General features: G+C 42.3%; 1 protein-coding gene across 1 annotated transcript in view; it reads right to left on the reverse strand.

Annotated features, from left to right (window-relative positions):
* The window catches only part of cpz (carboxypeptidase Z), a 73,797-nt gene that overhangs the window by 30,211 nt on the left and 16,360 nt on the right, over positions 1-27,226 (reverse strand). Inside the window, exons 2-6 of the mRNA XM_072254687.1 lie at positions 21,287-21,316; positions 20,194-20,568; positions 10,587-10,790; positions 8,476-8,672; positions 1,772-1,933 (exon numbers count right to left, since the gene is read on the reverse strand). Coding sequence (XP_072110788.1) covers positions 1,772-1,933; positions 8,476-8,672; positions 10,587-10,790; positions 20,194-20,568; positions 21,287-21,316 — 968 coding nt within the window. The remainder of the gene's footprint in view (positions 1-1,771; positions 1,934-8,475; positions 8,673-10,586; positions 10,791-20,193; positions 20,569-21,286; positions 21,317-27,226) is intronic.

A 27,226-nucleotide genomic window follows, 5' to 3' on the forward strand; every position in this document is an offset into this window, starting at 1 on the left:
AACTTAGAGCATGGATCAGTACATGGAACTACAATGTTGTGGCCATTATTGAAACTTGGTTGAGAGAGGGACAGAAGTAGATGATTAATGTACCAGGTTTTCGAAGGTTTAGGAAAGATAGAGGAGGATGTAAAAGAGGGAGAGGGCTGGAGCAGCACTACTAATCAGGGACAATACAGGAAACATAATGAAGAGTCAGGTACTGAGTCCATTTGGGTAGAACTCAGGAATAGGAAGGATGGAATCACACTGATGGCAGTATATACAGACTGCCCAATAGCCACCGCAACATTCAGGAACAGATATGCAATTAGATTAAGGAAATGTGTAAACACAATAGGGTTGTTGTCTTAGGGGATCAAATCTCCTAACATAAACTGGGACCTTCTTAGTGCAAGGGGTTTAAACAGGGCAGAATTTATTAAGTGAATCGAGGAGGGTTTCTCAAATCAATATGTCGACAGCCCAATGAAAAGAGGGGCTGCACTGGTCCTATTACTGGGTAATGAGCCTGGCCTGGTGACTGACCTTTAGTGGATGAACAATTAGGGAACAGTGACCAAAACACCTTAACTTTCAGGATAGTCATTTTTAAGGATAGGTATGGTTCTTGCGGAAGAGTTTTAAACTGGAGTAAGGAAAATTATGAGGGCATTAGGCAGAAACTAAAAGGAGTGAATTAGGGACATTTTTTGTCTGGCAAGTCCACATCAGACATTTGGAGGTTGTTTAAAGATCAATTGCATAGAGTACAGGAATGGTGTGTTCCTGTTAGAAGGAAGTACAGGAATGGAAAGATAACAGAACCTTGGATGTCCAGAGAGGTGATGAATTTAGTCAAGAAGAAAAACAAGAAGTATGTAAAGCTTCAAAAGTTAGGATCAAACGGAGCACATGAGGAGTATAAAGAAGCTGAAAAGAACTAAAGAAGGGAATTGGGAAAGCTTGGAGGGGCAATGAAAAGTCCTTGGCAAGTAGGATTAAGGTGAATCCCAAGGCATTCTATATTTACACCAAGAGCAAGAGGATAACTAGGGAAAGGGTAGGATCACTCAAGAATAAAGGGGGGAATGTTTGCTTAGATGCACAGAATGTGAGTGAGGTACTTAGTGAGTACTTTGCTTCAGTAATTACCAAGGAAAAGGACAGGGAGATCAGGGCTGAGTGTATAAATATATTAGGGCATTTAGGGGTCAAGAAGGAGAAAATGTTGAACCTCCTAATGAGTATTAAGGCAGATTAAGGTGGTTAACTTGCTGGTTGAGTTGGTGGTGAAGAAGGCAAATATGAAGTTGGCATTCATTTTGAGAGACTAGAGTATAAGAGCAAGGATGTAATGTTGAGGTTTTATAGAGCACTGGTGAGGCCTCATTTGGAGTATTGGGAGCAGGTTTGGGCCCCTTATCTAAGAAAGGATGTACTGACATTGGAGAGGGTTAAGAGGAGGTTCATAAAAATGATTCCAGGATTGAAAGGCTTGTCATATGAAGAGCGCTTGACGACTCTGGGTCTCTACTCACTGGAATTCCGAAGAATAAGAGTTGACTTTATTGAAACCTATCAAACGTTGAAGGGCCTTAAGCGAGTGGATGGAAATATTCTGTACAGTCTTAACAAGCAACTTGATAGTAGTGTATGAAAACAGTAAGAGTGGAAATGTCAGGAAAAGGACAGTTGATTTTATCCAGTAAATGTAAATCCCATAACTTGTCATATATAACAGAATAGAGTAAACAAGTCTGATTTTTAACAATATGTTAACAGCTCATACCTTACCATTCCAGTATGACCTTGGAATTGGTATGTGATCAACACGACCTCCCCTTTTCCTTCTTTCTCGATAAAACTCTGTTGTTAGGTCTGGGAAATTTCTGTTCAAGTCAATGCTTTGTATATTTGTCCGTCCAGTAATCCATCCATTATAACCAGGCCCCTGCATAATTAGAGAAAACACATAAATGTTTCCTTGGAATAGTGATAAGTGAGTTTCATCAATTGTCCTTTTCACTGAACAATGTTATTCACTGAAGTGTTAGCTTGATTGCTCTTTTTTCCCTCAATCCTTCATAAACTTCACGTCATACAAAGTACTGATCAAAGCCAGGCTAAATCCTACTCAACCATTACACAGTTCTCATGCCTATCTTTTCTCCAGTCCTTAATTCTCCTGATTTAAATAAAAAATCCTCATTTGTGCCTTCATAAAAAAAATCCTCTTCAACATCGCCAGCAGCTACAGACCATTATATTTCTATAACATAAAAGAAAAACATGATTATTATTAATATTGAAAAGAAAATCATATGTTGTGCATAATGGAATGCAAATCCTCTTCTAACAGTTTAATGCCTTTATTGGTTTGATTATTTTATTCCACAATGGTAAATTCCATTAGCTCTAAAGACTCCCATTCATATTTTATTCCATTAAAGTCATTACTACCATGTCCTCCAATGATGGAAACTTCCATTCCACCCTTCATCTAAAAATAATTTATTCTTCCTAAGAAGTGCTCTACTGCCTAAGTCTTGAGACAGCGTCATGGATAATTTTTATAGCTTCAAAATTATGTGTCATTGTTTTTATGCATTTTTTGTCATCCATATAAAATTAAAAATAATGGTGAGAATAATGAATGGAGATAAAGAAAGTTGTATTTAAACAAGGCATGTCTTTCTCTGTCACATGAAACTTCCTTTAGGTCATTTTAGATGTTCACATGTCAGTGAAGATGTTAACTATATCGGAATTGTTAATGCCATTGGCTCCATTTCAATCATTCAAAATGTCAGGATCGCAATCATATGTGTCTAAGGCTTTTGCACAGTATTGTACTGTACAGTACATCATGAAATGTGTTGTTTTGCAGCAGCAGTAGAGTACAATATATAAATGTAATATAAATTATATTATGATATACAGTGTGTGTGTATATATATATATATATGTATATATGTATATATTATAATGAAAATTACTTAAAAAGTGCAAAAAGGGAGCAAAAATAAAAAGGTAGTGATCATGGATTTCTTGTCCATTCAGAAACCTAAGATGGAGGGGAAGAAGCAGTTTCTAACATTGAATGTGGGTCTTCAGACTCCCGTACCTCCACCCTGTTGGTGGTAATGAGGAGAGGGCATGCCCTGGGTGGTGAGTATCCTTAATGATGGATGGTGTCTTCTTGAGGCACTGTCTCAAAAGGTTGTTTCAAAGTATTTTACTCTTAATCTATTTTATTACACATCAGAGCTACACATTTTTATAATTTATTCTCAAGTAATTATTTTAACTCAAGTAATCTGGTAATTACTCTTTCTTTTATGCTCATTCACTTCTGGTTTGGTGATATATCACGCATAAAATGAGAATAATGAGGCATAAACAAGCTAGTGCAGAAATTACAGAGTCTGCAATGCAATACAAGGCAAACACAATGATTAACAGATCATTCTTTGAAGTCCTGGAATATTATTTTGACATTTAATACAAAAATAGGCATTTCTGATCACTATTTTGATTTAATCACCACTTCAGAAAAAAAAACCATTCCAGTGTCAACAATTTTGTATTTAAAAGTGTTGTCGAGATCAGTGCTTTAATCTAGCTGCACTGTTGTCCAAGCTCTTCTCTATAGTCCTCCCTTAATCATCAATGATGGCATGATCTTGTAGAAAATGTAGGCATTGCTGGCAAGTCTAGTGCTTAATTGTCCATTTGTTGTGTGCCATGGTGGATGATGTGGACGATCATGGTCTTTCCATGACCATGATTGTTCTTGGCAAATTTTTCTACATAAGTGGTTTGTTGTTGCCTCCTTCTGGGCAGTGTCTTTACAAGACAGATGACCCCAGTCATTAGCAATACTCTTCAGAGATTGTCTGCCTGACATCAGTGGTCGCATAACCAGGACTTAAGATATGCACCAGCTGCTCATACTAGCCATCAGAACTGCTTTTAAGGAGAAAGTTCCAGATTTCAGCCCAGCACCAAAAAGGAATGTCAATGTGCTTCCCAACTACTTGCAGAGTGGTTGTATTCCCATGTACTTGCTGTCCATGTCCTTCAAGGTCATTGACTTGGCAGATGCTGCAAAGCAATGGCTGGTGAATTATTACTGGACAACTTTTAGATGGTAACAACTGTAGCCATAATGCATCAGTGACAGTGTGCATAAATATTCATGAAGGTGAACAGGGATGGTAAGCTCCCTGAACGTTGTAAGCATGGTTTTCATTAAGTGGAGAGTGTCGTGTATTTGGCAGATATCTTTAGAAATCAGGAGGGGATTCACTTATCCAGGATTAGCAGCCTCCGACCTGTTCTTAAATACACAGTGCATATTTGATTATCCAGTTAGTTTTCTGGTCAGTGGTGACTCCAAGGATGGTAAAGGTGAGTACTAGTGGAGGGACACCAGAGGAAGGTGATGGGCATTGAAATTCAAGAGTAGGTAGTTAAGTACACTCTTGCTGAATGAATATTGCAGAATAACACACACAAATTGCTGGAGGAGCTCATCAGGTCAGGCATTATCTACGGAAATGAAAAATCCAACTGATGTCCCTCCCTTCCTACTGATCTCCCTCCTGGCATTTACCCTTGCAAACAGCATTGGTGCTACACCTGCCATTTCACCTCCTCTCTCACCATCATTCAGAGCCCTAAACAACCTTTCTAGATGAAGCCACACTTCATCTGCGAGTCCGTTGGGGTTAACTACTGTATTCAATGTGACCAGTGTGACCTCTTCTACATCAGCAAGACACGACGTCGACTGGGGGACCACTTTGTTGAGTAGCTTTGCTCTGTACACAACAGGCAGGATTTTCCAGTGGTCGACTATTTTAATTTCAATCCCCATTCCCATTTTAATATGTCAGCCATGGCCTCCTCTACTGCAATGATGAGGCCACCCTCAGCTTGGAGGTGCAACACATCATATTTCTTCTGGGTGGCCTCCAACAAGACAACATGAACATCAATTTATCTAACTTAATTATTTCTCCCCACTACCTCTTTTCTCTTTCACGATTCCAGCTCCCCGCATACCTCTTCCCTTCTCTTCACTTGCCTATCACCTCGCCTTAGTGCCCCTCCTCCCCTTTATCCCATAACCCACTCTCCTGTCCTATCAGATTCCTTCTTCTTCATCTCTTTAAAAATTTCTACCTAACACCTCTCAGCTTCTCACTTCAACCCATCTGTCTTCCACCTCATCTAGCGTCACCTATCACCTTCAATCTTGTGCCCCTTCCTCTTCCCTCACCTTTTTATTCTGGCATCTTCCTTCTTCCTTTCCAGCCCTGAAGAAGGGTCTCAGCCCGAAACGTCAACACTATATGCCTTTCCATAGATGCTGCCAGACTTGCTGGGTTCCTCCATCATTTTGTGTGTGTTACTCTGGATTTCCAGCATCTGCAGAATCTCTTGTGTTTAAGATGTGCTTGGATGGGCGGAGGCTCGTGCAGAGATCATTGCCTCTTTTTTGCTTCCTGAGGAAGTAAATGTGCTGGTGCACTTTCTTGGCCAGGACGTCAAAATTCAAAGTTCTGAGTAAATTTATTATCAAAGCCTACCTAGCTGGAGATTAATTCAGGCAGGTGAGAGGTGTTGTACTTCTGGAAATCAAAAGTTAAGGGACAGAACATAGATAATGTCAAGATCCTTAGCAGTGTTAGAAGGGATTTGGAGGCTTTGGACGTGCTGCCTGGATTAGAGGGTTTTGGCTATAAGGAGAGAATTGTGTATTTCATCTTTCAATAATATTTGAAAAATCTTGTATATATTGTTTGTTTATGCATTCTTGTTTGTTTAAATAGTTAATTACAGTTTATATGTAAAAACACGTTAATTGCTTATGCCACCACGCTGCCACATGATATGTGCATGCCTTGCTTCAGGTAAAGACAAATTCAGACCCATATTTTCAGACTCACGTGAGTTTCTTTGAATTAATTTTATGCTTTTAAGTTACAAAACATAACAGAGTGGTTGGAGAAGTTAGAGTTGTTTTCTCCAGAGCAGAGGAGGCTGAGGGGAGATCTAACAGTATTTTATAAAATTATGAGGGGCACAAATTAATAGATATGCAGATGAATAAGCAGAAAAGGGGGGAGATGGACATTATGTAGGTAGAAGTGATCGGTTTAGTTAGGCATTTAACTATTAGCTTAGTTCGTTCAGCACAACATTGCGAAACACAAAAGCCGTTTTTGTGCTGTACTGTTCTATGTTCGAATGCCGTCTTGCCATTGCTTATCTGCAATCTTTGTTTTTCCTCTTCAGATAACTGTCAGCCTTACGATTCCTCTTACCAGCTGCACAACTTCACAGTTCCCAGCATTAAACTCTATTTGCCAAGTTGTGCCCACTCACTCAATTTATCTGTATCAGGTTACTGAGTCCAAAATGCCCATTAAAACATACTCTTCCACTTACCTTGTCTTATCAGCAAACTTGGTTTCCTCACCTGCTTGAATAACTTGGAATACTGAGCTTCCAGTCATGGCCCTGGTCATCCTACAACCAGCTCTCTGTAAAAGCTGCTCTGTCATACACCTACGTATGTTTCCATTTGTGCTATTAACTCATGTACCTTGTTGCAAATGCTATCTTCATTTAGATATGGAGCTTTAAGCTTTGAGAGTTTACACATTTGTACTTACTCCCGAGTTACTTTCTGCCATAGCATTGGTGTGCTGAAGAGAGCTGGTCTATGCAGATCGATACTCACCATCTTCTACAGATGCTCACAGGGGAACATCCTAACATGCTGTATCACGGAAAATACTCCGGTGGGCTCTACAACCGGTTGTTAAAACTGCCCAATGCATCATCAGCACCAGCCTACCTGCCATCAAGGACATATATACAGAAAGATGCTGGAAAAAGACCAGCAATATCCAGGGTTCCACCCACCCTGCCTATGGACTATTTGTCTCACTCCCATCAGGGAAGAAGCTATTCAGCATCCACACCAGGGCCACTAAACTCAAAAGCAGTTACTTCCCCAAGGTGTTAGACTGATCAACACCTCCACTCATTCACTCACCCACCAACCTCACCACCACCACTAAATACTCATCATCTAACATCACTTTATGTACATACAATCTGCCTATGTATATAACAATTAATTTGTACATAAAATTGCTTTTATATTTATAGTTACGGTTTTTATTTAAAGCAGAAAGTCAATGTATTATCCAAGTACATATACATTACCATATACAACTCTGAGATTAATTTTCTTGTGGGCATACTTTATTGTGTTCCTTATGCTTTTTATGTGTGCTTTTTATACTGCATTGGATCTGAAGTAACAATCATTTCCTTCATTACACTTGAGTAATGAAGAATGACTGTAAACAATCTTAAATCTTGTAGCTTGAATGCATCTTTACTTATGTTTGCGTTTTATGTCCTGTCTCAGTTTCTGTTCACACTCTACACCTCAGACCTTCAATACAAATCTGCGTCTTGTCACTTGCAGAAGTTCTGTGATGACTCTGCCGTGGTTAGGTACATCAGAGATGGGCAGGAGTCGGAGTACAGAGGACAGCTGGACAAGTTTGTGGAGTGTGAGAGGAATCACTTGCTCCTGAATGTGGTCAAAACCAGAGAGATGGTGATTGATTTTAGGAGGAAGAGGACTATGATGAGTCCTGTATACATTCTAGGAGGAGAAGATGCTGTGGTGGAGGAGTACAAATGCTTGGGTGTTCCCCTCGACAACAGATTTGACTGGAAAACCAACACCATGGCTGTTTACAAGAAGGGGATGAGCAGACTCTATTTTCTAAGGATGCTGAGATCCTCCAAAGTGTGATCTTTTACGAGCCTGTCATAGCGAGTGCAGTCTTCTTTGTGGCTTTAAGTTTGGGGAGAAGCATTGGTGCTGTTGATGCAAAAAGACTAAATAAACTCATCAAAAAGGCTGGATCCATCCTTGGCTCCAACCTGGACTCTTTTGAGTTAGTGCTGGAGAGGAGGTCACGAAACAAACTGCTATTCTCTCCATGACCTACTGAATAAGAGCGGAGTACCCTTTCGAAAAGGCTCATTCAGCTCTATTGTCACAATGATCGTTATAGAAAAATATTCCTACCAAATGTAATAAGCATATACAACAGTTCATCTCCGTGCGACAGGAGGAAACATATCGTAGTACAATAGTCTCTGTTTTATTATTTTGTACATTATTATTGCACATTGGTAAATTAATATTGTGTATATTGTTGTTCTGTACTTTATTATTAGTTAATATTATTATTATATTTATTATTATTGCTAAGTGTGTTTTTAAATGTTACTGTTGTAATGAAATAATTCCCAATTGTGATCAATAAAGTATGTATTATTATTATTATTATCTTTATTATTATTATATAATCCATTTATGGTGAGCAATTCCACAAGAAATTTGTTAGTACTTGTTATTAAGAGCAGAAAAAGTTAAAAAAAAGAAAGCAATACCTCTTCAGATGCTATTTCATAACCATCAGGATTCAAAGAAGGAAGAAGATGGATTCTGGTGTTATTGATCAAAGTCTGAATCCTTTGGTTTCCACTCAAGTACTCAGAGCACAAATATTGTGCAAGATAAATCAGAAGCTCTCTTCCCAATGCTTCATTGCCATGTATATTTGCAATGTATTTAAACTCTGGCTCAACTGAAAGGTAAAATGAGATTTATGGTTAGTGCACCATTTATAGATTTATTTAGATTTCCTTTGTCAAGGAAAGGGTTTCTTTAACAATATGAATTCTGCAGATACTGGAAATTCAAGCAACACACATCAAAGTTGCTGGTGAATGCATCAGGCCAGGCAGCATCTCTAGGAAGAGGTGCAGTGGACGTTTCAGGCCGAGACCCTTTGTCAGGACTAACTGAAGGAAGAGTTAGTAAGAGATTTGAAAGTGGGAGGGGGAGGGGGAGATCCAAAATGATAGGAGAAGACAGGAGGGGGAGGGATGGAGCCAAGAGCTGGACAGGTGATTGACAGGTGATGCCCCATCTCCCTCTAGTACCCCATCCGTTATTTATTTTTATACACACATTCTTTTTCTCTCTCTCCTTTTTCTCCCTCTCTCCCTCTCACTATACCCCTTGCCCATCCTCTGGGCTTCCCCCCTCCCCCTTTCTTTTTCCCTAGGCCTCCTGTCCCATGATCCTCTCGTATCCCCTTTTGCCTATCACCTGTCCAGCTCTTGGCTCCATCCCTCCCCCTCCTGTCTTCTCCTATCATTTTGGATCTCCCACTCCCCGTCCCACTTTCAAATCTCTTACTAACTCTTCCTTTAGTTAGTCCTGACGAAGGGCCTCGGCCTGAAACGTCGACTACACCTCTTCCTAGAGATGCTGCCTGGCCTGCTGCGTTCACCAGCAACTTTGAAACGGGTTTCTCTGACTGAATTTCATGACAGAAATGCACCACGGTACTGTAGTGGGTAGCGCAAAGCCATTACAGCTCAGGATGTCTGTGCTTGGAGTCCAACCCTGGCATCCTCTGTTAGAAGTCTCTGTACGCCCTTCCCATGGAATGCCTGCGTTTTTTCCGGTGCTCCAGTTTCCTCCCACAGCTGACAGACGTGCCGGGTAGGAGAACTGGTCATTGTAAATTGTCCTGTGATTAGGTTAGGGTGAAAAAGGGGTGACCCAAAGGGCTGCGAGGACTACTCCATGCAGTACCACTAAAATAAATAAACAAACTGTTAGTCTGGACTCCTGTTTGTACTAAAAGTCAAAGTAAAGTAACATCAGGCTATTTGTAAAAACACTTGACATGATTCATTAGTTTCTAGCCTGGCGGGTAGATTAATTTTGTCCAAAATGATCTAAATAATTGAATTTTATACAGCCTAAATTACCCCATGTAAATTTTCTCTTTAAGCTCCCCACCCTGCTTGAGTATAATCAGAGTTTAAAGAAAGTACTGGATCCAGGTTCCAAAATATCATCTTCCAAGCTATTTACTTACTACTTCCCTCAGGAGTTGCCCTTGACAGCCTCATTCAAAACATGGGTGGAGGGTCAGCCCAGTGTTCAAATGTTGCGTAAGTTTAACTCAGTGAGAGGGGAGGTCCCACTGTTGTGGCTCATAGCTAATGTAAATCAGAATAGATGCCCAACCTTGGAAACTTCCTGTAGTCTGGAAGCAGTAAAGCTGTCCCTGCCATAGACTTGTTGGGCCTATTCAACTCCAGCAGCCTCTCGGATCCTGCTGGGCCCCTGGTCCCCTGCAAAGTCTTTCACAAACGACTGCACAGGACCCCTTTCATAAGTTCTTGGCTGTAGCCTGCTGATTGTACTTTCTACTCCACAGCCTCCATGCTGTGAATATAAGTGGATACCAGACAGGAGTCATTTAACTGATACACCACTTCAGCATTAGTGTTAACTCCTGGAACTGGCTTCCAGACCCACATGCTAGACACTCAGGACCAGTTTAATAAAATCTATCAGCACCGAATAAGAGCAACAAAATGCTGTTGCATCTTCTCAGGTTCCATTCACATTACTTCTACAAAGATACTGAAAATAAATGGTGAGAAAAGAATTGACAAGATTAACATGAGTTACTTACGCTCTTCATGTTCACCAGGATTGTCTGAGAATTCAATTACGTAAAGGTCTTTGCCTTCATAGCTACGGCCAAGGGTGTACAATATCGATATATCTTCACAAATTGATGCGGTCTGCTTCAGCAACTTTTTCATTTCCACATAACTGTGGTGTCTGAACTCCGGGGAGATAGGTAAGACATCAGGCTCATCTATCATACTTTCTTCTGTCAAAGAAAATGACTGTGCCTTAAACTCCAAATGCAAATGCATGTGTAAATTTTACAGATTAAACAAAGAGTTCTGAAATATATAGTGAGTCAGATATGCTTCACTCTACCATCCTTGCTTTATTTTCCTTTAGTGACTGTTCAGTTTCTCTTACATGTGAGAGAAAGGTCTGTTCCTGATTTTCTTTTGTGACGAGAATACACATAAAATTAAGATGTTTGTTGGCCTGGGTTAGCATCAGTGGCATCAGCAGTTGTTCTGTCACCTGTCCTCAGGGGAAGGAGAGATAAGGAACAATGAAGCAGCGTCTGGCGATGTGTAATGAAGGGACGGGAGAGAGAGCTGTCTGGAGCGGCTCCCCCTTTGAACCCTGAACTGTTTGAAGTGATGGACCGGCGATACCCCAGCAGGGGGATAAAAAGGGACAGGTTCGTTAAGGCAGGATACACACAGGACACCCGAGGTAACGAGACCCTGGAAGCGGTGCGTCTCCCACGAGTCGGTGGGAAGTACCGGGCCATAAACGCACAGGGTGGAAAGGTACGATCAGCGGGAACCCAGTGTATGTCCACCCTCGCTTGGGTCCCGGGTTCACTGCAGAGGATCGACCGCATCTGGAGGAGGGGTCACAGTCGGTGACCTCAGGTGACATCACAAAGGACCCGCCCGAAAGCTGCTTGTGAGCAATATCGTCGGTCTGTGAGTGGAAGCCGTTCTGAATGATCAATCGTTCCCGTTCTCTCTCTCTCTCTCCCCCCACGTTGTCCATCGCCATGGCAACAATTACTGCAAACTGAACTAAATTGGACTGAACTTTGTGTCACTTTGAAATTGGTCATTTACCCCTAGACAACGACAGAGCTTGATTGATCCTGTTATCTTAATTCTGTGCACATGTGTGTTTATCATTGCTGAACTGTTGCATTTATTATCCTTTCAATTACTGTGTTGCTTGTTTCTTTAATAAAACTTTCTTAGTTCTAGTAATCCAGACTCCAACTGAGTGACCCATTTCTGCTGGTTTGGCAACCCAGTTACGGGGTACGTAACATAAGTGGGGTTCTCGTCCGTGATTTTGAATGCTAAATTTGGGACAGAGTAAATTGATTGGGTTAAAATTCCCGAAAGAAAGAAAAGACAAACAGCAGAAATGGAGGCTGAGGAATTTATAAAGGCGCCGACCTTGGAGGCATTAGAGGATGCCAGGAAATCGGAATTGGTAGCTGTGGACAAACGGTTGAATCTTGCTAAGGGGAAGTCGACAATGAGGAGAGAGGAGATACACAGAGATATCGTAGAGCACTATGTATCTAAAGGTGTGTTTCCCCAAGGCGAGCTGGGGGTGGTGTCTATTGAAAAACCTGCTGGAGACGCGGTACAGGTGCAGCTTGAAAAACTAAGACTCGAGCACGAGTTCCGGGTACGACAGTTGGAGCGAGAAGAGAAGGAGAGAGAGGTAGAAAGACAAGAGAGAGAGAGAGAGAGACAGTTGGAGAGAGAAGAGAGAGAAAGACAGTTGGAGAGAGAAGAGAAAGAGAGAGAGAGACAGTTGGAGAGAGAAGAGAAAGAGAGAGAAAGACGGTTGGAGAGAGAAGAGAAAGAGAGGGACAGACAGTTGGAGAGAGAGGAGAAACAGAGGGAAAGGGAATTCGAATTGGAGAAGTTAAGGTTAAGGGCCGAGCAGGGGCTCGTGCCGAACCAAGGTGGAGGGTTCCGGGCGACCCAGAAGGTTAGGCTGGTTCCCCCATTTGATGATACCGATGTGGATCGGTACTTTCTCCACTTCGAAAAAGTGGCTATAAGTCAGGACTGGCCGAGGGATAAGTCGGTTGTTTTACTTCAGCGTGTACTGAAATGGAAAGCCCAAGAAGCTTACTCCGCTTTGTCCGCGGAAGATGACCAGAGGTATGAGGTGGTGAAAGAGGCCATCCTCAGGATTTATGAGTTGGTCCCGGAGGCATACCGGCAGAGGTTCCGGAATGCAAGGAAGCAGTGGGACCGCACGTATTTAGAGTTTGCCCGTGAGATGCAGACATATTGTGAGCGTTGGTGCACCTCGATGGGGGTAGAGGGGGATTATGACAGACTGCTACAGCTGATCCTGATTGAGCAGTTTAAAGGTTGTGTCCCTGAGGGTATGAGACCCTACCTAGATGAGAAAGAGGCAGCCACGTTAGCCGCAACTGCTAAGTTAGCGGATGAGTATGCGTTGATGCATAAAATGAAGTTTGCCCCGAGTAAAGGCTACCAGAAGGGTAGTCAGGACGGCGGGGAGAGTCTGCCGGAAAAGTCAGAAAGTAAGCTGGGGACTAGTGAAAAGGATAAGGTAGACCGGGAGCAGTCTGGCAGGAAGTCTCCTGGGGTCGTCTGTTATAATTGCGGGAAAGTCGGACACTTTGCGTCCAGGTGCTTTGCCCTAAAGAAGGAGACAGGAAAAGGAAAAACGGCAATTTTGAATGGCTGTATTGAGCTGTTAAGCGAACCGCTAGGGAAGGGCAGGTCTGCCAAAGTTCAGGAAGGGCGCGAGAGGTTTATCTCGGCCGGATTGGTGTCAGTGAAGGAGGGGTTAAAACCAGTTCCAGTGCGGATCTGGAGAGACACGGGAGCGTGTCAGTCACTAATACTGAAGAGTGTATTAGAGTTTAGCTCAGAGACTCAGACTGGGGAGGTAGAGGTCAAAGGTGTTGGGGAAGGGACAGAGTCAGTCCCTTTGCACCAGATACACTTACAAAGCAACCTGGTCTCTGGACTAGTCACGATCGGGGTGAGGTCCGAATTACCAATGAAAGGCGTGGAAGTCTTGCTCGGTAACGACATCGCCGGGGGAATCGTGTTCCCAGTCGTGAGATTGACAGGTCAGCCTGCCAGCATTGAGGCCCCGCCCATGGACTCACAGGTTCATCATGGGACCGCGGTAGTGAATTTAGCTGAAACGTTTCTGCCAGTCTTGCACGAGACGGGGGTAGAAAATGAAAAGAAGGAGTGTAGTGAGACAAGAGGTAGTGAGGGAGCTGGGACAGACGTAGCAGTAGCCAGGAAAGAATTTGTGCAGACGCGGGAGTGAGACGAGGGGCTGATGGTTTTGGCAGAGACAGCTCTCTCTGACACAGACTTAACAAGGGAACTAGTAGGCTATTGTGCGGAGGAGGAAGTGCTAAGGGAAAAAGGGAAATCAAGTACAGTACCCGCAGATGAGGAGTGGGGGGTGGCGCAAAAGAGTTATGGGGATGAGGTTTTTAACATGGCCCACAAGGTACCCCCCGGTGGACATTTTGCAGTGCTGGAGGAAACAGTTGGTGGAATCATGAAAGAGGTTTACCGGCTGGCCAGGGGGAAGAATGTTATTGATCATGACCGGCACGAACTGAGATGGTCACCGGCTTTTGATATGCTAACAAACCTAGTCGGTGTTAGCATGGAAATCAATGAAGCTAGGGTCCCCCTGATAAGAGAAAAAAAACATTTTGAAAAGATTAGTATGGGATCGATCAGATGGGAGAAGGCTATTGTTTTGGCCAGGTCTACTGATAAGGTCTCTCCCTTAATCCCCGAACAAAGCGACTCTTTAGGAGTAATTAAACGACTCGCACCCGTGTGGTTGATTGTCCCGAGGCAATGCAAAGAACTGGGACGTTGGGTGATGTCTGTTATAATAGGCCAGCCTAGTAAACAACATCTATATATAATGAGTAATTCAGTGACTAAAGGGCTGAGGAACACAGAGGTGTGTATTGGCAATTTAATACGGCTGTCTGAAGCCAGCTTGATAGTGAACCTTGAAAAAAATGAATTCGGCCACACGAGGGTCACTTACCTGGGAATTGTGGTGACACAAGGGCAGCTGGCAGCGATGCAAGCTACAGTGCAGGCTATCGCTGACTTCGCAACCCCGACAGACAAGAGGGCCCTGAGAAGGCTCTTGGAGATGGTGGGGTACTGTAGGAAGTTTTGCAATAACTCTGCGGTCACTACCCCTCCCCCTCCTACTAAGCCCTTGCGAGAGAAAACTGAGTCGGAATGGGACGACCCTTGTTATTGTGGTCCGGGACAAAACCAAATGAGAGGTTACATTGATCGCAATTCATCAGTGTTTTTGGCTACTATGAAGTTTGCTGAGTTGGAGCCTGGTCTAAGGGATTATTAATAACACATATAAAAGGAACCGAAAACGTGATGACTGTCTGTCAAGGTGTTGACAACTTCAAACTCGCTGTGTTAGCCAAATAGCTGATAAAGATGTATATTTGTGTGTGTATCAACTAATGTATTCATGTTTGTAATTTTTACCTCCCAGTAAAAATCCTTAAAGGGGGGAAGTGTGACGAAAATACACATAAATTAAGATGTTTGTTGGCCTGGGTTAGCATCAGTGGCATCAGCAGTTGGTCTGCCACCTGTCCTCAGGGGAAGGAGAGATAAGGAACAATGAAGCAGCGTCTGGAGATGTGTAATGAAGGGACAGGAGAGAGAGCTGTCTGGAGCAGCTCCCCCTTTGAACCCTGAACTGTTTGAAGTGATGGACAGGCGATACCCCAGCAGGGGGATAAAAAGGGACAGGTTCGCTAAGGCAGGACACACACAGGACACCCGACGTAACGAGACCCCGGAAGCGGTGCGCCTCTCACGAGTCGGTGGGAAGTACCGGACCTTAAACGCACAGGGTGGAAAGGTACGATCAGCGGGAACCCGGTGTGTGTCCACCCTCGCTTTGGTGCCGGGTTCACTGCAGAGAATCGACCGCATCTGGAGGAAGGGTCACAGTCGGTGACCTCAGGTGACATCACAAAGGACCCGCCCGGAAGCTGCTTGTGAGCAATATCGCCAGTCTGTGAGTGGAAGCCGTTCTGAATGATCAGTCGTTCCCGTTCTCTCTCTCTCTCTCTCTCTCCCCCCACATTGTCCATCGCCATGGCAACGATTACTGCGAACTGAACTAAATTGGACTGAACTTTGTGTCACTTTGAAATTGGTCATTTACCCCTAGACAACGATAGAGCTTGATTGATGCTGTTATCTTAATTCTGTGCACATGTGTGTTTATCATTGCTGAACTGTTGCATTTATTATCCTTTCGATTACTGTGTTGCTTGTTTCTTTAATAAAACTTTCTTAGTTCTAGTAATCCAGACTCCAACTGAGTGACCCATTTCTGCTGGTTTGGCAACCCAGTTACGGGGTACGTAACACTTTAAATGAAAGATCTAGAGAACGCTACAACGATGCCTGATCTGACATTGTCCCATTTGTAGCTTGGCTCGAGTTAAAGTAAACTCCAAATGCACTCAGATCATTTGGCTGGAAGAAATATGAGACAACTTCATTGGCAGCTTGATCTACTGACCCTCAGACTGGACCTGAGAAGCTCAAAAGAGATTACTTAAATGTGAACAACTTCTATTTTTAGAATAAATTAGCTTGGAGGTTTATATTCGCCTTGATCTTATTTGGTGGTAGCAGGCATGCAGGAGCACATGAGGAGCCAAAGGTATTACAGGAGAATTGTCAGCATGGACAGAAGACAGGCTAAACTAGCAGAAGGCAAATAGTGAATATAAAGGGGCCTTTTTCTGGCTGGTTGCTAGTGTCTGGTGGTGTTCTGCAAGGATCACTGGTGGATCCGCTTCTTTTCACATTATATATTAATGACCTGGATGATGGAATTGATGGCTTTGTGGCCAAGTTTTCAGATGATACAAAGATAGGTGGAGGAGCAGATAGTGTTGAGGAAGCAGGGAGTCAGCAGAAAGACTTGGACCAGTTGCTCAGATTGGCAAAGAAACGGCAGATAGAATGCACTGGAGGCAAGTGTATGGTCATGCATTTTGGTTTAAGGAATAAAGGTATGATGATTTTCTAAATAAGGAGAGAATTCAGAAATTGGAGGTGCAAAGGGACTTGGGAGTCCTAGTCATACAAACAAGAGATTCTACAGATGGTGGAACTCTTGAACAACACGCAAAACATTGGAGGAAATCAGCATGTTAGACAGCATCTACGGACTGTCAACGTTTTGTGCTGAGGTCCGTCATCAGGACTGGATGAAGAAGGGCAGAAGACAGAATAAGGAGGAGGGAGAAAGGGAGGAAGGGAAAGTTCATGCTGGCAGGTGATAGGTGAGACCAGGTTTAGCAGGGGAGTGGTGAGAAGCAGGGAAGAGATAGGTGGAAGAGGTAAAGGGCTGAAGAAGAAGGAATCTAATAGTAGACGACAGGGGGCTATGGAAGAAAGGGGAGGATGAGGGGAACCAGAGGAAGGTGATGGGCAGGTGAGGAGAAGGGGTGAGATGATAACCAGAATGGGAATGGAAAAAGAGAGAAGGGGAAGGGTAAATAATTACAGGAAGTCAGAGAAATCGTTGTTTATGCTCTCACCTCGGAAGCAGCCCAAATGAAATACGAGGTATTACTCCTTACTCCTCCACTCTTCAACCAGCAGCATGGGTAACTTCACTCACTCCAACACGGAACTGATTCCACAAACTATGGACTCACTTACAAGGACTCTACAACTCAGGTTCTCATATTTATTGATTTATTTATGTATTTATCTATCTATATATTTGTTTGTTTGTATTTGCACAGTTTGTCTTTTGCACATTGGTTGTTTGTGTGTAATTTTTCACTGATTCCATTGTACTGCCTTGTTCTACTGTGAATGCCTGCAAGAAAATGTATCTCAGGGTAGTATACGGTGACATATAGGTACTTTGATAACAAATTTACTTTGAAATTTGAGTGTGGCCTCATCATGGTGATAGAAGAGTCCAGGAACAGAGATGTCAGAATAGGAATGGGAAGTCGAATTGAAACATAACCATAGGGAGATCCTCACTTTTGTGGTGGATAAAGTGAATGTAGAGGAGGCCACACTGGCACACTGGCAGCGTAAGATACAATAGGTGACCCTAACAGACTCGCAGGTGAAGTATTACCTCACCTGGAAGGATTGTTTGTGTCTCTGATGAGAGAGGAGGTATAGGGGCAGGTGTATCACTTGTTCTGATTAACCATAAGGCCATAAGACATAGGAGCAAAATTAGGCCATCTGGCCCATTGTGTCTGATCCACCATTCAATCATGACTGATCCTTTTCTCCCCTCCTCAGCCCCACCCCCCAGCCTGCTCCCTGTAACATTTGATGCTGTGTCCAATCAAGAACCTATCAAGCTCTGCCTTAAATATACCCAACAACCTGGCCTCCACAGCAGCATGTGGTAATAAATTCCACAATTACACCACTCTCTGGCTTAAGAAATGTCTCCGCATCTCTGTTTTAAATGGACACCCCTCTATCCTGAGGCTGTGCCCTCTTGCCCTAGACTCACCCATCATGGGAAACATCCTTTCTATATCTACTCTATGTAGGCCTTTCAACATTCAAAAAGTTTCAATGAGATTCTCCCCTCATCCTTCCGGCAATTACAGACCCGGAGCCATCAACCATTCCTCGTATGATAACCCTTTCATTCCCAGAATCATCCTTGTCAAACTCCTCTGGACCCTCTCCAACGCCAACCCATCTTTTCTTAGGTGAGGAGCCCAAAACTGTTCACAATACTCAAGGTGAAGCCTCATGGATTGATAAGTGCCAGGAGTGAAATCAGTGGGAGGGACAAGTGGAAAAGGGAGTCACATAGAAATTAATCCCAGTGAAAAGCAGGGAGCTAGGCGGGGAGAATCGAGGGACAGATGTGCTTAGTGGTAGGATCCTGTTAGAGATAGCAGAAGTTACAGGGAATGTGTGCTGGATACAGAGATTCCAGGGTGCTAGATAGGCCATCTCCTATCAGATTCCTTCTTCTTCATCCCTTTACCTCTTCCACCTATTACCTCCCAACTTCGTACTTCATCCCCACTGCCCATCCATCCTTACTGACCCTCCCCATCACCTGGGGAGGGTCTCAGCCTGAAATGTTAACTGTTTAATCCTCTCCATGGATGGTGCCTGACTTGCTGTGTTCCTCCAGCATCTTAGGAGACCTAGTGCAGGATTCCCTAAGGGAAAACTTACAGATTGATTTGTAGTAAGGAAGGCAAATGCAATGTTAACATTCAATTCAGGAGACCGAGAACGTAAAAGAAAGGATGTAATACTGATGCTTTATAAAGCAACTGTCAGTCCACATTTGGAATATTGTGAGCAGTTTTGAGCTCCATATCTAAGGAAGAATGTGGTAGCATAGGGGAAGATCCAGGGGGGTTTGCAGAATAATCCCAGAGATAAAAAGATTAACTTTGCAGGAGTGTTTAGTGGCTTTAGTCCTGTATTCACTGGAGTTTAGAAAGATTGGGGTGCATCTCATTGAAATCTACCAAAATTGAAAGGCCTAGACAGAGTGGACATGGAAAGGACGATTTCATTAGTGGGAGAATCTAGGACCAGCAGGCATTGTCTCAGAATAAAAGTACTTCCCCCTTGAACAGAAATGAAGAGGAATTTCTTCAACCAGAAGGTGGTGAAGTTGTGGACTTCATTGCCATAGACAGGCCATATTTAAAGTAGAGGTTTGTAAGTTCTTGATAGTAAGAGTATCAAAGATTATGAGGAGAAGGCAGGAGGAGGCGGGGAAAATCAGACATCGAGTCTTCTCTAAACAGCAGAGCAGACTTGATGTCTGATGGCAAATGCTCTAATTCAGCTCCTATATTTTTTGGTCTAGTAAGGAAATTGGTTGGCATTTTACTGGATCAGGCTGTACATGGGCGGCAAGGTGGCGTAGTGGTTAGCACAACGCCTTACAGTACCAGAGACCCGGGTTCAATTCCTGCCGCTGCCTGTAAGGAGTTTGTATGTTCTCCCGGGACCGCGTGGGTTTCTTCTGGGTGCTCTGGTTTGTTCTCACAGTCCAAAGAAGTACCGGTTGGTAGGTTAATTGGTCATTGTAAGTTGTCTTGTGATTAAGCTAGGGTTAGATTTGGGGAATGCTGGGCGGCTCGAAGTGCTGGAAGGGGCTCCGCCATGCTGTATCTCAATAAATAAATAATAGATAGTGTTGAGCAGTTACAATGTGCTCATGACTGGGAGCAACTGCTGATTCTGAACCCGAGAGAACATCCAGTGCAGGGAGAAAATGTATAAATTGTTTATCCGACTAGTCTGCAATAATTACAGCATTGTAATTCTTGTTCATACAATGCAAACTAGGGGTGATGAATGACAGATGGCTGAATCAATAAATTTAGGTTTGCATTTCCACCCAAGACAAAATGTCATCAAGCGATCAGATCTATTTTTCACACATCTCCTTTGCGTGACACATGCTTGTTCTGATGCTGGCTGACATGCTAAGCATTTCTGGAATTTTCTGTTTTTAATTCAACTTTGTAACATGTTCTGTGGAAGTTGGAAACAAATGCTATTACATAATCAATTATCCCACCGAAATGGAAATGTACCTACCTGTGTATCTTCCTACTGGATCATAGCAACCCTCTTCCTCACTTACAAAGAACCGATCACAGTCCATGAAATATGGCCATGCCATTTCTATCATTTTAAATGTATGCTCGCAGTCTCTTTTAAGTGCTTCGCAAGAATATCTGCAGGGTTTCAGAATCATGTTGTTCTCACATCGTGGTGCTATGATGGAACAGCCCAGCAATTTGAGGTCCAAAGTGCATTCACCATTCATCAGGTTGTCCAAGACACTAATAAGAACGTACTCTGAGCTCATCTCTGCTTCCGATCTCGACGCTTGACCAATCAGGTTAGGAAACATAATCTTTGAGTAGGACGCAACAGTACAGTAACTTAGATGGTTGTTTATACATTGTGCTGCAGAAGCAGAAAATGGAATAGGTTACTAATGTTAGCTGTTCAATGCCAAGCTCTGAGAAAAATAATGGAAAGTGATTGACTTAATTAGATCAAAATGATATTAAAATTAATACATTAGAGATGTACAGAATTTATTAAACAAAACAAAAAAAATCAGAACAAGCAGCACTTCACTTGGTTTTGTGATTTCTTACATTAGATGCCAACTATTTCAAAAGAACTTCACATTGTTGAGTTTGCCAACATTTGCAAAGGTATGTTCTGCTGTCTATAAAGCTCTGAGGCAAGGAGTGAGCATGCGTCCAGAGCTTCAGATCATATATGTTAAGTGATTCTGAGAAGTGTCGCTCCCCTCGCTTGCTCCCCACTAGTGTATGTCCTGTTCTGCATATTATTTACTTATCATGTGGCAGGCCCAATGTAATTGGGAATGAAAAACACTATAGGAAATGAGATAACTGGAAATGTTATTAATTGATTGGAATTTTTTACACATACATACTGAACAAAATTATAATAATATTCCTTAAGGGGTTAAGCATCAAGATGCTTTTATCACCATACGGTACTGTACTATAACAGAACTTTCTTCTGAGTTTTCAGCAAAGCATCTGGAGCAGGATCATGATTTTTTTTAGAGTCACATGACTAATCTATGTTTCATCGAAAGTTTAAAATCCACTAAAATTGATAAGATAAAAATGTGTACCCTTACCTGTCTCGACAGGCTGAGTCTGACAACGTCCTGAAAGAAATAAAGCAGTGGTTAATATAAATATATAAAAGCTGGCTGCCACACATGGGAAGGGTTACTTCTGAGTGGAGTCCTGCATCAATAAAGCAGGAGTATTTGCTTTAAAAAGCCATAGACTGCAGAGTGTAATTAAGCTCCAACCTCTGATTTTCCTTAGTTCAAATAAAACAGATTACTGCTCATGCAAACATAAGTTAAACATCTCGGCTGAATGTTCTTCCTTACAGACTGCCACTGATCTGCCCCCTGCTGGCCAGTTTGTGTTCAGCTTCAGCCCCTCTGCACAGATGCAGCCCCTAGCAAGAAGTCAGTCATGAGAGTGTGCAGGTGTCAGCACCTGGAGCAAAGAATAAATTGCTGGAAGCGCTTTGATATCTCACCAAAGACTGTCGCAAATTTATACAGATGTACGGCAGAGAGCATTCCGACTGGTTGCATCAATGCCTGGTATGGAGGCTTTGGACCACAGGATGGAACGAGGCTGAAGAGGATAGTAGGCTCAATCAGTTCCAAGATGGACAGTACCCTCCCCATCATTGAGGACATCTTCAAAATCCAGTGCCTCAAGAATGCTGCGTGCATCATTAAAGACCCTCACTATCCAGGACATGCCCTCTTCTCATTACAACCATCAGTGAGAAGATACCACAACCTGCAAACTCTCACTCAATGTTATGAACAGCTTCTTCCATTCTACTGCTGATTCCAGAACAGTCTAGTAACCCATGAATACTACCTTGCGATTCCTCATATGCACTTTTTCTTTGTAACTTATCATAATTTTTATGTCTTCCACTGTAACTGCTGCCAGAAAACCACAACTTGCACAACAGATGTCAGTCGTAGTAAACCTAGTTATGATTCCGACTCTCAACATCAGGAGCAGGTCAAGCACCATCTATGAAGACTGATGGTTGGTCAATGATATAGGTTGGTCTACATTTCAGGTTCAGGTAAGGACTGCGAATGGAGAGAGAGGAGAGCCCTTGCATAGAGGTGTAAAGGAAAGAGGGAAAGGCTCGTGGGTAATAAGTTGAAGGGGTTCATATTGTGCAGATGGAGTCAGGTGAGAGGGAGGAGAGGGAAGAGCAGATAATAGCAGGGACCAATAATGCAGGGATGATGGGCAGATGGAACCAGATGGGGGAGGGTGAAGACATGAGGTAAGGAAGGGGAAGGGATGGAAAAGGTGAACACAGGAGACGGGATGCCGGGTGGACCAGTGGGAGTGGAAAGGGAGCACAGAGGATGTAGATTGCCTGAAATTGGAAAATTCAGTGTTCATACTCTACTAGGACATCCAAGTGGAAAATGAAGTGCTGCTCCAGTTTGCATTTGGCCTCGTTGTGTCAGCGGAGAAGGTTGTGTACTGAAAGCTCAGCATAGGAATGGGAATGGGAACAGAAAATGAAATGACTTGCAAACAGAAGCCCAAGATTACCATTAGGAATGGAGCACTGGTGCTTTGTAAAGCTGTTCCTAGTCAGTCCTTGATCCCACCATTCGTGCAACATTGCAAGTGTCAAATGCCTTAGACCAGGTTGGAGGAAGTGCACGTGAATCTCTGTCTCACCAGGAAGGGCTGCTTAGTTCCCTGGATGATGGTGAGGCAGGAGGTGTAGGGATAAGTCTTAGACCCTCCTGTTCTTGCAGGGTAAAAACTTAATCTGCTTTTGGTATATCCATATTTGTTCACCATCTACAAATGTATTTATGTTGTCCATTAACAGTAATGTAATGAGATTTTGATTAAGCATATTAGTTTTTAATTAATAATTAATAGGTAGTGGAGAGCATATTGACTGCCTGCATCACAGCCTGGTAGGGAAACACCAATGACTTTTAACGGAAAATCCTACAAAAGTTACTAGATTTGGCCCAGTCCATCACAGGTAAAACCCTCTCAACCATTGAGCAGATCTACATGAAACACTGCTGTGATCAGGTAGAAAGCACAAAAGCCTCAAGACTGAACAACACTCACTTACTCATCCATTGAGATGTTTGCACAACCAGTAATCTCACTTTAAGGACTCTTTATCTCATTATCTCATGTTCTTGTTATTTATTGCTATTTATTTATATTTGGATTTGCACAGCTTTTTGTCTTCTGCACTCTGGTTGATCTTGCGTTGTTACTGTTACTATTCTATCGATTTGCTGAATTTGCCCACAGGAAAATGAATCTCAGGGTTGTATATTGTGACATTTATGTACTTTGATAATAAAATTTACTTTGAACCCTGAACTTTGAATTGTTATTTAATTATTTTAATCAATTGTTTTAATTGCCTCTGACAAAACAGTGAAAGACACTTTGATAATAGTGAGCTCAGAGCAGGGCCTTAGTTTCCACCAGTTAAAACCTGGATAATGCTGAGATCCAATTCTGCTTTGCACAATGACCATGCCTTGTGTATGCCACAGCAGAGAGGTGTAGCTATGAGACTGGCTTATGGCTTAAGTGCAGCACAAAATCTTGCTGAACAATTATACTTTCAACATAGGCCAATAGTACTGTCAACTCTTTACTAAAAGAAGTGATACAATAGATACCATGCAAACAACAGGAATTCTGCAGATGCTGGAAATTCAAGCAACACACATCAAAGTTGCTGGTCTACGCAGCAGGCCAGGCAGCATCTGTAGGAAGAGGTGCAGTCGACGTCTCAGGCCGAGACCCTTCGTCAGGACCATGCAACTTCTTTTTGAAGTACCTCCTGTGGCCACTGAGTGTATAGCAGTGGTCTTCTGCTACTTTAACCTATCCACTTCAAGGTTAGACATGCCGTGTGTTCAGAGATGCTCTTCTGAACACTGCTGTTGTAACACGTGTTTAGTTGAGTTACTGTCATCTTCCTCTCAGCTTCAACCAGTCTGGCCTTTCTTCTCTCACTTCTCTCATTAACAAATGCTTTCACCCATGGAACTGCTGCTTGCTGGTTGATTGTTGTTTTCCACGCCATTCTTTGTAAACTCTAGAGACTGTTGTGCATGAAAATCCCAGGAGATCAGCAGTTTCTGAGATAATCAAACCACCCAGTCTGGCACCAACAATCAGTCACTTTGATCACATATCTTTCCCTTTCTGATGTTCGATCTGAACATCAACTGTACTTCTTGACCATGTCTTCAGGCTTTTATATATTGATTTGTTGCACATTATTGGCTGAAAAGGTATTTGCATTAACAAAGGGTGTACAGGTGTATCTGATAAAGTGGCCAGTGAGTGTATGTATTCACTTCTCAGGTAGGGTTCTAGTTAGGAATGTATGCAGAAACTTAAATGTGGTTAATTTGACAGAGCACATTAAACACACATTTTTCAGAAGTTTACACAAACATTCCTATTGTAATCCTGGTTATTAACAGCTGTTTTTTGGTTACCCATCTCTATATAGCCTTCTGGTTGAAAGCAGCCTCTACATAGCATTGGTTTTGCTTTTGATGCTGGGGTGATAAATGTGTGTGCTGGTGAAAATTGAATAATTAGTCTTGCTTCCCTAGAGCTTCAGAGAAGAGTGTTAAACAGTAATCTCTCTATTCCTGCTAGAAGTTCATTTCGCAGGATGCTGGCTGGGATCACAGAGTCATGTATCACTTGGTACCAATAGATAATAGGGAGCCTGGCAAATCCAGGGATCAGAATATCTTCCTGATCTTCATGCCACATTTAGATAAAAATGTGTTGTATGTCCAGTAGTCAAACAGACTGACAAACTGGATGGTGCATTGGGGTAAGAATTTAGCAGCAAGAACCTGCCAGCTAGGAATTCCCATACAGATTGTTCATCTGTCAGAGCAGGAGGAAAGCTGTAGGCATAATGTTGCTAGGGGAAGACTGAATAAGATTAGCTGAAAGACAAGGCTGGAGAGCATGGAGATGTTTAACGGCAAGCAGAGTTTGATGGGAAGGTAGAGGATGGTAAAAGTGCTGAACATGTCGTCTTTTGCTGGCCTATTAGGAGCTCAGAGATAAGCAGAACTGGAAAATTTACAGCAGTCATTTATAGCTAGTTGGTTGCTCCAGACACATTTCTGCTTCCACACAATGGATACATCATGCTCTGCTAGTGGAGATGTTAATACAAACAGTACATGGGGTTGAAGGTATACTCAAAAAACAACATCTGAATCTTAACTAGGTTCCAATTCAAGCAGATGTCTCATCCTTTGTCTGTGAAGCTGCTGATAGCTGAAGTCCAATTTTACATTCTCCCTCTCCATCACAGCTGTCTTTGATCTCAACCTGTCCATCAAAGAGGTCTTGGAAGCAATAGATTCAACACTTTATTGTTTGGGTTTGAATATAATTACTCAGGTAAAATATCAGAAGACACCCAAGTCCAAAAAACCTCAGACATCATTTCCTCTTTCAGAGTCAATAACAAACAAGGTGGCAGTTCAAGAGAAATTCTTTAGTGTATTTTCCTATTTTTTTATTGGAATATTATTGGAAAAAATAACAGTCAGAAAGTATGACTGGTTACGGTACAGCTAAAGAGAAATGAGGCATCTACAACTTTAAATTCAAGTTACACAATTCACTTTGCAGAATTGTTGCTTTATGACATTTATATATGAGACTTTGAGAAATAATGAGACTTTCATGTCAAACTATAATAATGAAAACCCTTAAAAGAGCCAACAGCTTATTAAGTTAAATGCTGTTGTAAAATTTACATTTTTGTTACATTTTGTTGAAAGCTGCATTTTAGGTTTTAATTATTCTGAGACCAAAATAACAATTTGGTGCTAATTTTCAGAATGCATTATGGATGGGGCTTGTAAGCAGATTACACAATGTCAGTAGGAACACTTTCATAATGAAGTCGTACCAAATTGTTAGACGTGCCAATACATTGAAGCCAATATGTTTTCTACATTACAACAGTGTGTACATTTCAGAAGTACCTCACTGGCCATAGTACACTGTGGGATGTTCTCAGATTGTGGAAGACCATAAGGCCATAAAATATGGGAGCAGAATTGTGTTTTTTTTTCTTCATTTAAAATCCAAGGTTTTTTCTTTCCTCTTCATGAACTGATAAGAGGAGAATTGCTGTTTTCTTTTTTATTATAAATTATATACTAGCTTAACACTATGTGTGATTTTGATAATGTTTATCTCAATCTCGGTTTGTATTGTTATTGATATATATATTTGAGATGATTCTCCTCTTATTTGTATTTATGTTCCTTTTAAATCAATAAAAAGATTTATAAAGAAGTAAAGAAAGAAAGGAACAGAATTGGGCCATCTGGCCCATCGAGTTTGCTCCGCCATTCATTCATGGCTGATCCTTTTTTCTATCTCCTCCTCAACCCCAGTTCCCGGCCTTCTCCTCATAACCTTTGATGCCATGTACGATCGAGAACCTATCAATCTCTGCCTTAAATGAACCCAACGACCTGGCCTCCACAGCTGCATGTGGGAAAAAATTCCGCAAATTCACCACCTTTTGGCTAAAGAAATTTCTCAGCATCTTTGTTTTGAAAGGGCGCCCCTCTATCCTGAGGATGTGCCCTCTTGTCCTAGACTCTCCCACCATGGGAAACATCTTTTCTACATCTACTCTGTCTAGGCCTTTCAATATTCGAAAGGTCTCAATGAGATCTCCCCTCATCCTTCTAAATTACAGCGAATACAGACCCAGAGCCATCAAACGCTCCTCCTATGAGAACCCTTTCATTCCTGGAATCATCCTTGTGAACCTCCTCTGGACCTTCTCCAGGCCATGATACAGTGACACCAGCACCACTAGCTCACAATTTCAGAAATTATCTTCATTTGCAATGCTGTCTGTGTAGAATTCTCACATTGTCCCTGTGAGCCTGTATATTTTTCTCCGATGTTCCAGTTTTCAAACGGATGGCAGCGTTGTGCAGGCTGGTAATCAT

Source organism: Mobula birostris, chromosome 4 (assembly GCF_030028105.1).
Source record: "Mobula birostris isolate sMobBir1 chromosome 4, sMobBir1.hap1, whole genome shotgun sequence".
Taxonomy (NCBI): domain Eukaryota; kingdom Metazoa; phylum Chordata; class Chondrichthyes; order Myliobatiformes; family Myliobatidae; genus Mobula; species Mobula birostris.